General features: G+C 50.7%; 1 protein-coding gene across 1 annotated transcript in view; it reads left to right on the forward strand.

Annotated features, from left to right (window-relative positions):
* Positions 1–649: 649 nt before the first annotated feature.
* Positions 650–12,485, forward strand: part of CIBAR1 (CBY1 interacting BAR domain containing 1) — a 122,419-nt gene continuing 110,583 nt past the window's right edge. The window contains exon 1 of the mRNA XM_063924099.1: positions 650–870. Within this exon, the coding sequence (XP_063780169.1) occupies positions 779–870 (92 nt within the window). The 5' untranslated portion in view covers positions 650–778. The remainder of the gene's footprint in view (positions 871–12,485) is intronic.

The following is a 12,485-nucleotide window of genomic DNA, read 5'->3' on the forward strand; positions in this document are numbered from 1 at the left end:
ACATGTCTCCTGCGGAGCCCATCTATACCCCATGGTCCTTACAGATTCCCCAGCATCCTCTAGGACGTAAGAGAAATGGTACTGTACCTGCCAAAAAGGTACAGTTGGGGGGTATGGGCTTGCACATGAGCAAGCAGCGCTTAAGCATGCAAACAGTATGACATTTTTTTTCTATCGAATTCTTTTGACGCAATGATCAGTTACCATCGCACCAAAAGATTCGACGGCGTAAACTCAACTATCATTTGATGGTGGGCCTCCAATGTCCACGTCTATCGGGGAGCCAGGCACGCACAGCGACTGTAACAACGCTCCCGCTGTCAGGACTCGGTACTGGACTGAGGAGGGTTGATTCTATATCGGAGTGGGAGAAGGGACCTTCTGACGTACCTAGGGGAGGAGACCCGTCACCAGGGGGAGGAGCTACGGCCGAACAAGGTACCCGAAAAGTACCCTCGCGGGCTCGCTTCCCTCGCCGCGCTTCGGGCACGGTGGCTTGCTTCGCTCGCCACGCTAATTACTAAAGGTAATAGTTGGTGGCGTGGATACTAGAGCAACTGTCCCGCTGGCGTAGCTCCTCCCCCTTGTGTCGTTGCTCCTCCCCCTGACGGAAAAGGTCCCTTAGGCCACTTGGATCTAGCCTCAACCGACTGAGGAGGGCCCTAAGCACGCACGGGATCCTGCAGCCTTCCCGCCGCTGAGAGCGAAACACGTGACGTGTCTCGGCGCCATGGTAACGCGGTCTCCCCGGTGACGCGGCCGGCTGGAGGAGGAGGAGATGTCCTGTGACTGGCCAAGAGGATGCGGCGGTACTGTAATCATCATCAGCATGAGCCAGACGCCGGAGACGGAGGAGAGCCGCAGTGTTAGGTGAGCGGGGTGCCCGGGGACTGCTATGCTGGCAGTGAGGAGGAGGCTGCAGCCCAGCGGTGGTTCCCTGTACCAGCGCCCGAGCAGCGGAGGAGGGACGGCTCTCACCTGGGAGCATTAGATCCTCTTCCTTACCCATTCCCGAGGTCTCCCACTGACACCATGTTTTCCCAGCCCAGGTGTGTATTTCTGCACAGTGTGGCGGCTATACCGGTTATATAGCGCAGATTTATCAAACCTTGGAGAGTGATACATTGCACGGAGATAACGCACCAGCCCATCAACTCCTAACTGCCATGCCACAGGCTGTGTTTGAAAAATGACAGTTAGGAGCTGATTGGCTGGTACTTAATCACCGTGCTATTTATCTCTCTCCATAAATCTGGGCCAGTATGTACAACAACAGTTCATAAAAGGGTGGGGGGGGGGGGGATTGGGGGCGGCTGTGCATGAACCTGTATGTGACTGTTGTGATGAATACAGTGTATGGACCAGGCTGATGCTCCGTTGGGTGCAGCCCAGAAGGATAAGTAAAAACTAGTGCCAGAGCTGTGTCCATACAGAGCGGTCCTCATCAGAGCGTTGTACACATTCACTGAGTGCTTATTGCTGACACACAGGGCAGGATCCAAATATTTCCTCCATCCCTCCGACCCTCGCAATCATGCCCACCGGCAGCTATTCAAATGTTGCAGCCGACGGGTGCGGGTAGCGAGCTAAAATGTGTGTAGAGAGGCCCGTTTGGGCGCCCAAACGGATCTTATCATGCCCATTACTTTAGTCGGGTTTAGGTGCTTTACGCACCTACACCCGAGTGTAAAGAGCGCGATAAGTGGGGGCATTTGAATATTGCCCCGAAATCTCTCGTCACTTTAGGCGGGAGATGCAATAACATTTGAATTCTTACCGTATTGCTGCAGGTAGGCTAACATTATTAAACTATACATATGTAATAAGTAGAAAATACGCAGTAACAACAAAAAAAGCTGTATTCTTCATCTCCATTCTGCTTGAAGTATAATTGGTCAGGACATTCAGTGCATAAGATACAAGTCCCAATTTGTTGTTGTCCTGGTTAGTAGGCACATTTCCACCAATGCTTAATGGAGTATTCAATTGATGTTGGATCCTTTCCGACGGAAAAGATCTGACATCTCCGTATTCAGTTAGCGGCACATTTTGCCGTTCCCGTCAATGCCAATCCGACTTTTCTCTAACGTCCTAAGTGGATGCTGGGGACTCCGTAAGGACCATGGGGATTAGCGGCTCCGCAGGAGACTGGGCACAACTAAAGAAAGCTTTAGGACTACCTGGTGTGCACTGGCTCCTCCCACTAAGACCCTCCTCCAGACCTCAGTTAGATTCTTGTGCCCGGCTGAACTGGATGCACACTAGGGGCTCTCCTGAGCTCCTAGAAAGAAAGTATATTTAGGTTTTTTATTTTACAGTGAGATCTGCTGGCAACAGACTCACTGCAGCGAGGGACTAAGGGGAGAAGAAGCGAACCTACCTAACAGGTGGTAGTTTGGGCTTCTTAGGCTACTGGACACCATTAGCTCCAGAGGGATCGACCGCAGGACCCGACCTTGGTGTTCGTTCCCGGAGCCGCGCCGCCGTCCCCCTTACAGAGCCAGAAGCATGAAGAGTCCGGAAAATCGGCGGCAGAAGACTTCGGTCTTCACCAAGGTAGCGCACAGCACTGCAGCTGTGCGCCATTGCTCCTCATGTACACCTCACACTCCGGTCACTGATGGGTGCAGGGCACTGGGGGGGCGCCCTGAGGGCAATATATGACACCTTGGCTGGCAAATCTACATCATATATAGTCCTAGAGGCTGTATAGATGTAAAATTACCCCTGCCAGTATTCCAGAAAAAGCGGGAGAAAGTCAGTTGAAAAAGGGGCGGGGCTTCTCCCTCAGCACACTGGCGCCATTTTCTCTTCACAGTGCAGCTGGAAGACTGCTCCCCAGGCTCTCCCCTGTAGTTTTCAGGCTCAAAGGGTTAAAAAGAGAGGGGGGGCACTAAATTTAGGCGCAATATATGTATACAAGCAGCTATTTGGGGAAAAATCACTCAGTTATAGTGTTAATCCCTGCATTATATAGCGCTCTGGTGTGTGCTGGCATACTCTCGGTCTCCCCAAAGGACTTTGTGGGGTCCTGTCCTCAGTCAGAGCATTCCCTGTGTGTGTGTCGGTACGGCTGTGTCGACATGTTGGATGAGGAAGGTTACGTGGGGGCGGAGCAGAGGCCGATAAATGGGATGTCGCCCCCTGTGGGGCCGACACCAGAGTGGATGGATAGGTGGAAGGTATTAACCGACAGTGTCAACTCCTTACATAAAAGGCTGGATGACGTAACAGCTGTGGGACAGCCGGCTTCTCAGCCCGCGCCTGCCCAGGCGTCTCAAAGGCCATCAGGGGCTCAAACAACGCCCGTTACCTCAGATGGCAGACACAGATGTCGACATGGAGTCTGACTCCAGTGTCGACGAGGTTGAGACATATACACAATCCACTAGGAACATCCGTTACATGATCTCGGCAATAAAAAAATGTGTTACGCATTTTCTGGCATGAACCCAAGTACCACATAAAAGGGGTTTTATTTTGGGGAGAAAAAGCAGCCAGTGTTTTGTTCCCCCATCAGATGAATAAAGTATTTATTCCCCCATCAGATGAAGTATGTAAAGAAGCGTGGTTTCCCCCGATAAGAAACTGGTAATTTCTAAAAAGTTACTGATGGTGTACCCTTTCCCGCCAGAGGATAGGTCACGTTGGGAGATATCCCTTAGGGTGGATAAGGCACTCACACGTTTGTCAAAAGGTGGCACTGCCGTCTTAGGATACGGCCACCTTGAAGGAACCTGCTGATAAAAAGCAGGAGGCGATCCTGAAGTCTGTATTTACACACTCAGGTTATATACTGAAACCTGCAATTGCCTCAGCATAAATAGTGCTGCTGCAGCGTGGTCTGATACCCTGTCAGATAATATTAATACGCTAAGACAGGGATAATATTTTGCTAACATTGAGCATATTTAAGACTTTGTCTTATATATAAAGGATGCACAGAGGGATATTTGCCGGCTGGCATCCAGAATTAATGCAATGTCCATTCTGCCCGGAAGGTATTAGAAACCCGGCAGTGGACAGGTGATGCTGCATTTAAAAGGCACATGGAGATTCTGCCTTATAAGGGTGAGGAATTGTTTGGGGATGGTCTCTGGGACCTCGTATCCACAGCAACAGCTGGAAATAAATTTTTACCTCAGGTTTCCTCACAAAAGCCTAAGAAAGCACCGTATTTTCAGGTACAGTCCTTTCGGCTTCAGAAAAGCAAGCGGGTCAAAGGCGCTTCCTTTCTGCACAGAGACAAGGGAAGAAGGAAAAAGCTGCACCAGTCAGCCAGTTCCCAGGATCAAATATCTTCCCTCGCTTCCTCTGAGTCCACCGCATGACGCTGGGGCTCCACAGGTGGAGACAGGTGCGGTGGGGACGCGTCTCGGGAACTGCAGGGACCAGTGGGCTTGCCCACAGGTGGATCCCTAGGTTCTGCAAGTAGTATCACAGGGATACAGGCTGGAGTTCGAGACGACTCCCCCTCGCCGTTGCCTCACATCAGCTTTGCCTGCTGCCCTCGGAGAAAGGTAGTACTGGCGGCAATTCACAAGCTGTACTTCCAGCAGGTGAAATCAAGGTACCCCTCCTTCAACAAGGCCGGGGTTACTATTCCAAAATGTTGTGGTACCGAAACCAGATGGTTCGGTGAGACCCATTCTAAAATTGAAATCCTTGAACACTTATATACGAAGGTTCAAGTTCAAAATGGAATCGCTCAGGGCGATTATTGCAAGCCTGGAAAATTTCAGGGTATCACTGGACATCAAGGATACTTACCTGCGTGTCCCTAATTACCCTCTTCACCAGGTGTACCTCAAAATTGTGGTACAGGATTGTCATTACCAATTCCAGACGTTGCCGTTGGTCTGTCCCCGGCACCGAGGGTATTTACCAAGGTAATGGCCGAAGTACTTATCCCGTACTTGGACGATCTCCTTATAAAGGCGAGGTCCAGGGAGCAGTTGTTCGTCGGAGTAGCACTATCTCGGGAAGTGCTACAACAGCACGGCTGGATTCTGAATATTCCAAAGTCGCAGCTGGTTCCTACGACGCGTCTACTGTTCCTGGGTATGGTTCTGGACACAGAACAGGATAAAAAGGGTTTCTCCCGGAGAAGTCCAAGGAGTTGGCGTCTCTAGACGGAGACCTCCTAATACAAATACAGGTATCGGTGCATCAATGCACGCGAGCCTTGGGAAAGATGGTAGCTTCTTACGAAGAATTTCCATTCGCCAAGTCCCATGCAAGGATCTTCCAGTGGGATCTGTTGGACAAGTGGTCCGGGTCGCATCCTCCGATGCATCGGCGGATAACCCTGTCTCCAAGGGCCAGGGTGTCGCTGTGGTGGTGACTGCAGAGTGCTCATCTTCTAGGGGGCCGCAGATTCGGCATACAGGACTGGGTCCTGGTGACCACGGATGCCAGCCTTCAAGGCTGGGGGGCAGTCACACAGGGAAGAAACTTCCAAGGCCTATGGAAAAGTCAGGAGACTTCCCTACACATAAATGTTCTGGAACTATGGGCCATTTACAATGCCCTAAGTCAGGCTAGGTCCCTGCTTCAACACCGGCCGGTGCTGATCCAGTCAGACAACATCACGGCGGTCGCTCATGTAAACCGACAGGGCGGCACAAGAAGCAGGATGGCGATGGCAGAAGCCACAAGGATTCTCCGATGGGTGGAAAATCATGTGTTAACACTGTCAGCAGTGTTCATTCCCGGAGTGGACAACTGAGAAGCAGACTTTCTCAGCAGACACGACCTCCACCCGGGAGAGTGGGGACTTCATCCAGAAGTCTTCCAAATGATTGTACACCGTGGGGAAAGGCCACAGGTGGACAGGATGGCGTCCCGCCTCAACAAAAAGCTACAAAGATATTGCGCCAGGTCAAGGGACCCTCAGGCGATAGCTGTGGACGCTCTGGTAACACTGTGGGTGTACCAGTCGGTGTATGTGTTCCCTTCTCTGCCTCTCATACCCAGGGTAATGAGAATAATAAGAAGGAGAGGAGTAAGAACTATACTCCTTGTTCCGGGTGGCCAAGAAGAGCTTGGTACCCAGAACTCCAAGAAATGATCTCAGAGGACCCATGGCCTCTGCCGCTAAGACAGGACCTGCTGCAGCAGGGGGCCTGTCTGTTCCAAGACGTACCGCGGCTGCGTTTGACGGCATGGCGGTTGAACGCCGGATCCTGAAGGAAAAGGGCATTCCGGAGGAAGTTATCCCTACGCTATTTAATGCTAGCAAAGAAGTGAACGCAAACCATTATCACCGCATATGGCGGAAATATGTTGCGTGCTGTGAGGCCAGTAAGGCCCCAAAGGAGGAATTTCAGCTAGGTCGATTTCTGCACTTCCTACAAGTCAGAGGTGACTATGGGCCTAAAATTGGGTTCCATTAAGGTCCAGATTTCGGCTCTATCGATTTTCTTCCAAAATAGAACTGGCTTCACTGCCTGAAGTTCAGACTTTTGTTAAGGGAGTGCTGCATAGTCAGCCCCCGTTTGTGCCTCCAGTGGCACCGTGGGATCTCAACGTGGTGTTGGATTTCCTGAAGTCGCATTGGGTTGAGCCACTTAAATCCGTGGAGCTATAATACCTCACGTGGAAAGTGGTCATGCTGTGGGCCGGGTTGAGCCACTTAAATCCGTGGAGCTATAATACCTCACGTGGAAAGTGGTCATGCTGTGGGCCTTGGCGTCGGCCAGGCGTGTATCAGAATTGGCGGCTTTGTCAAAAGCTCTTATCTGTATTTTATATGGATAAGGCGGAATTGAGGACTCGTTCCCAATTCCTTCCTAAGGTGGTAGCAGTTTTTCTCTAACGTCCTAAGTGGATGCTGGGGACTCCGTAAGGACCATGGGGAATAGCGGCTCCGCAGGAGACTGGGCACATCTAAAGAAAGCTTTAGGACTATCTGGTGTGCACTGGCTCCTCCCCCTATGACCCTCCTCCAAGCCTCAGTTAGATCTCTGTGCCCGAACGAGAAGGGTGCACACTAGGGGCTCTCCTGAGCTTCTTAGTGAAAGTTTTAGATTAGGTTTTTTATTTTCAGTGAGACCTGCTGGCAACAGGCTCACTGCATCGAGGGACTAAGGGGAGAAGAAGCGAACTCACCTGCGTGCAGAGTGGATTGGGCTTCTTAGGCTACTGGACATTAGCTCCAGAGGGACGATCACAGGCCCAGCTTGGATGGGTCCCAGAGCCGCGCCGCCGGCCCCCTTACAGAGCCAGAAGGCAGAAGAGGTCCGGAAAATCGGCGGCAGAAGACGTCCTGTCTTCAACAAGGTAGCGCACAGCACTGCAGCTGTGCGCCATTGCTCTCAGCACACTTCACACTCCGGTCACTGAGGGTGCAGGGCGCTGGGGGGGGGGCGCCCTGAGACGCAATAAAAACACCTTGGATGGCAAAAAAAATGCATCACATATAGCTCCTGGGCTATATGGATGCATTTAACCCCTGCCAGAATCCATAAAAAAGCAGGAGAAAAGTCCGCGAAAAGGGGGCGGAGCCTATCTCCTCAGCACACTGGCGCCATTTTCCCTCACAGCTCCGTTGGAGGGAAGCTCCCTGTCTCTCCCCTGCAGTCACTACACTACAGAAAGGGTTAAAAAAAAAAGAGAGGGGGGCACTAATTAGGCGCAGTATTAACTATACAGCAGCTATAAGGGGAAAAACACTTATAGAAGGTTATCCCTGTGTATATATATATATATATATAGCGCTCTGGTGTGTGCTGGCAAACTCTCCCTCTGTCTCCCCAAAGGGGTAGTGGGGTCCTGTCCTCGATCAGAGCATTCCCTGTGTGTGTGCTGTATGTCGGTACTTTTGTGTCGACATGTATGAGGAGAAAAATGATGTGGAGACGGAGCAGATTGCCTGTAATAGTGATGTCACCCCCTAGGGGGTCGACACCTGAGTGGATGAACTGTTGGAAGGAATTACGTGACAGTGTCAGCTCTGTATAAAAGACAGTGGTTGACATGAGACAGCCGGCTACTCCGCTTGTGCCTGTCCAGACGTCTCATAGGCCGTCAGGGGCTCTAAAGCGCCCGTTACCTCAGATGGCAGATATAGACGCCGACACGGATACTGACTCCAGTGTCGACGGTGAAGAGACGAATGTGACTTCCAGTAGGGCCACACGTTACATGATTGAGGCAATGAAAAATGTTTTACACATTTCTGATAATACGAGTACCACCAAAAAAGGGGTATTATGTTCGGTGAGGAAAAACTACCTGTAGTTTTCCTGAATCTGAGAAATTAAATGAGGTGTGTGATGATGCGTTGGTTTCCCCCGATAACAACGGATAATTTCTAAAATGTTATTGGCATTATATCCTTTCCCGCCAGAGGTTAGGGTGCGTTGGGAAACACCCCCTAGGGGGGATAAAGCGCTCACACGCTTGTAAGGGCTCTACCTTCGCCTGAGATGGCCGCCCTTAAGGATCCTGCTGATAGAAAGCAGGAGGGTATCCTAAAAGGTATTTACACACATACTGGTGTTATACTGCGACCAGCAATCGCCTCAGCCTGGATGTGCAGTGCTGGGTTGGCGTGGTCGGATTCCCTGACTGAAAATACTGATACCCTAGATAGGGACAGTATATTTTTGCCTATAGAGCATTTAAAAGATGCATTTTTATATATGCGTGATGCACAGCGGAATATTTGCCGACTGGCATCAAGTCTAAGCGCGTTGTCCATTTCTACCAGTAGAGGGTTATGGACACGTCAGTGGTCAGGTGATGCGTATTCCAAACGGCATTTGGAAGTATTGCTTTATTAAGGGAGGAGTTATTTGGGGTCGGTCTTTCAGACCTGGTGGCCACGGCAACAGCTGGGAATTCCACGTTTGTACCCCAGGTCGCCTCTCAACATGAGAAGACGCCGTATTATCAGGCGCAGTCTTTTCGTGGACAAGCGGGCAAAAGGTTCCTCATTTCTGCCCCGTGACAGAGGGAGAGGAAAAAGGCTGCAGAAATCAGCCAGTTCCCAGGAACAGAAACCCTCTCCCGCCTCTGCCAAGCCCTCAGTATACGCTGGGGCTTTACAAGCAGAATCGGGCACGGTGGGGGGCCCGTCTCAATGAATTTCAGCGCGCAGTGGGCTCACTCGCAAGTAGACCCCTGGATCCTTCAGGTGATATCTCAGGGGTACAAATTAGAATTCGAGACGTCTCCCCCTCGCCGTTTCCTAAAGTCGGCTTTACCGATGTCTCCTTCTGACAGGGAGACAGTTTTGGAAGCCATTCACAAGCTGTATTCCCAGCAGGTGATAATCAAGATACCCCTCCTGCAACAGGGAACGGGGTATTATTCCACACTGTTGTGGTACCGAAGCCGGACGGCTCGGTGAGACCGATTCTAAATCTAAAATCTTTGAACACTTACGTACAGAGGTTCAAATTCAAGATTGAGTCACTCAGAGCAGTGATTGCGAACCTGGAAGAAGGGGACTACATGATGTCTTGGGACATCAAGGATGCTTACCTTCATGTCAAAATTTACCCTTCTCACCAAGGGTACCTCAGGTTTATGGTACAGAACTGTCACTATCAGTTCAGACGCTGCCGTATGGATGGTACACGGCACCCCGGGTCTTTACCAAGGTAATGGCCGAAATGATGATATTCCTTCGAAGGAAGTGAATTTTAGTTATCCCTTCCTTGGACAATTCCCTGATAAGGGTAAGATCCAGGGAACAGTTGGAGGTCGGTGTAGCACTATCTCAGGTAGTGTTGCGGCAGCACGATTGGATTCTCAATATTCAAAAATCGCACCTGGTTCCGACGACGTGTCTTCTGTTCCTAGGGATGATCCTGGACACAGTCCAGAAAAAGGTGTTTCTCCCGGAGGAGAAAGCCAGGGAGTTATCCGAGCTAGTCAGGAACCTCCTAAAACCGAGCCAAGTCTCAGTGCATCAATGCACAAGGGTTCTGGGTAAAATGGTGGCTTCCTACGAAGCAATCCCATTCGGCAGATTCCACGCAAGAACTTTCCAGTGGGACCTGCTGGACAAATGGTCCGGATCGCATCTTCAGATGCATCAGCGGATAACCCTGTCACCAAGGACAAGGGTGTCCCTCCTGTGGTGGTTGCAGAGTGCTCATCTTCTAGAGGGCCGCAGATTAGGCATTCAGGACTGGGTCCTGGTGACCACGGATGCCAGCCTGCAAGGCTGGGGAGCAGTCACACAGGGAAGGAATATCCAGGGCTTATGGTCAAGCCTGGAGACATCACTTCACATAAATATCCTGAAGCTAAGGGACATTTACAATGCTCTAAGCTTAGCAAGACCTCTGCTTCAAGGTCAGCCGGTGTTGATCCAGTCGGACAACATCACGGCAGTCACCCACGTAAACAGACAGGGTGGCACAAGAAGCAGGAGGGCAATGGCAGAAGCTGCAAGGATTCTTCGCTGGGCGGAAAATCATGTGATAGCACTGTCAGCAGTATTCATTCCGGGAGTGGACAACTGGGAAGCAGACTTCCTCAGCACGACCTTCACCCGGGAGAGTGGGGACTTCACCCAGAAGTCTTCCACATGATTAAAAACTCGACAGGTATTGCGCCAGGTCCAGGGACCCTCAGGCAATAAGCTGTAGACGCTCTGGTAACACCGTGGGTGTACCAGTCAGGGTATGTGTTCCCTCCTCTGCCTCTCATACCCAAGGTACTGAGATTGATAAGATGGAGAGGAGTAAGCACTATATTCGTGGTTCCGGATTGGCCAAGAAGGACTTGGTAACCGGAACTTCAAGAGATGCTCACGGAGGATCCGTGGCCTCTACCTCTAAGAAGGGACCTGCTCCAGCAAGGACCCTGTCTGTTCCAAGACTTAACGCAGCTGCGTTTGACGGCATGGCGGTTGAACGCCGGATCCTGAAGGAAAAAAGGCATTCCGGATGAAGTCATCCCTATCCTGATCAAAGCCAGGAAGGATGTAACCGCAAAAACATTTTCACCGCAATTGGCGAAAATATGTTGCCTGGTGCGAGGCCAGTAAGGCCCGACGGAGGAAATTCAACTGGGTCGATTCCTACATTTCCTGCAAACAGGAGTGTCTATGGGCCTGAAATTGGGGTCCATTAAGGTTCAAATTTCGGCCCTGTCAATTTTCTTCCAAAAAGAACTAGCTTCAGTCCCTGAAGTTCAGACGTTTGTAAAAGGGGTACTGCATATACAGCCTCCTTTTGTGCCTCCAGTGGCACTTTGGGATCTCAATGTAGTTTTGGGTTCCAAAAGTCACATTGGTTTGAACCACTTAAATCTGTGGAGTTAAAATATCTCACATGGAAAGTGGTCATGCTGTTGGCCCTGGCCTGGGCCAGGCGCGTGTCAGAATTGGCGGCTTTATCCTGAAAAAGCCCTTATCTGATTTTCCATTCGGACAGGGCGGAATTGAGGACTCGTCCTCAGTTTCTCCCCAAGGTGGTTTCAGCGTCTCACCTGAACCAACCTATTGATGGTGCCTGCGGCTACTAGGGACTTGGAGGCCTCCAAGTTGCTAGACGTTGTCAGTGCCCTGAAAATATATGTTTCCAGGACGGCTGAAGTCAGGAAATCTGACTCGCTGTTTATCCTGTGTGCACCCAACAAGCTGGGTGCTCCTGCTTCTAAGCAGACTATTGCTCGTTGGATTTGTAGTACAATTCAGCTTGCACATTCTGTGGCAGGCCTGCCACAGCCAAAAATCTGTAAATGCCCACTCCACAAGGAAGGTGGGCTCATCTTGGGCGGCTGCCCGAGGGGTCTCGGCTTTACAACTTTGCCGAGCAGCTACTTGGTCAGGAGCAAATACGTTTGTAAAATTCTACAAAATTGATATCCTGGCTGAGGAGGACCTGGAGTTCTCTCATTTTGTGCTGCAGAGTCATCCGCACTCTCCCGCCCGTTTGGGAGCTTTGGTATAATCCCCATGGTCCTTACAGAGTCCCCAGCATCCACTTAGGACGTTAGAGAAAATAAGAATTTACTTACCGATAATTCTATTTCTCAAAGTCCGTAGTGGATGCTGGGCGCCCATCCCAAGTGCGGATTGTCTGCAATACTTGTACATAGTTATTGTTACAAAAATCGGGTTATTATTGTTGTGAGCCATCTTTCAGAGGCTCCTCTGTTATCATGCTGTTAACTGGGTTCAGATCACAGGTTATACGGTGTGATTGGTGTGGCTGGTATGAGTCTTACCCGGGATTCAAAATCCTTCCTTATTGTGTACGCTCGTCCGGGCACAGTATCCTAACTGAGGCTTGGAGGAGGGTCATAGGGGGAGGAGTCAGTGCACACCAGATAGTCCTAAAGCTTTCTTTAGATGTGCCCAGTCTCCTGCGGAGCCGCTATTCCCCATGGTCCTTACGGAGTCCCCAGCATCCACTACGGACTATGAGAAATAGAATTATCGGTAAGTAAATTCTTATTTTCATGTGAACCAACCTATTGTGGTGCCTGCGGCTACTTGGGACTTGGAGGATTCCAAGTTTCTG

This window comes from Pseudophryne corroboree, chromosome 5, assembly GCF_028390025.1.
Source record: "Pseudophryne corroboree isolate aPseCor3 chromosome 5, aPseCor3.hap2, whole genome shotgun sequence".
In the NCBI taxonomy this organism is placed as follows: domain Eukaryota; kingdom Metazoa; phylum Chordata; class Amphibia; order Anura; family Myobatrachidae; genus Pseudophryne; species Pseudophryne corroboree.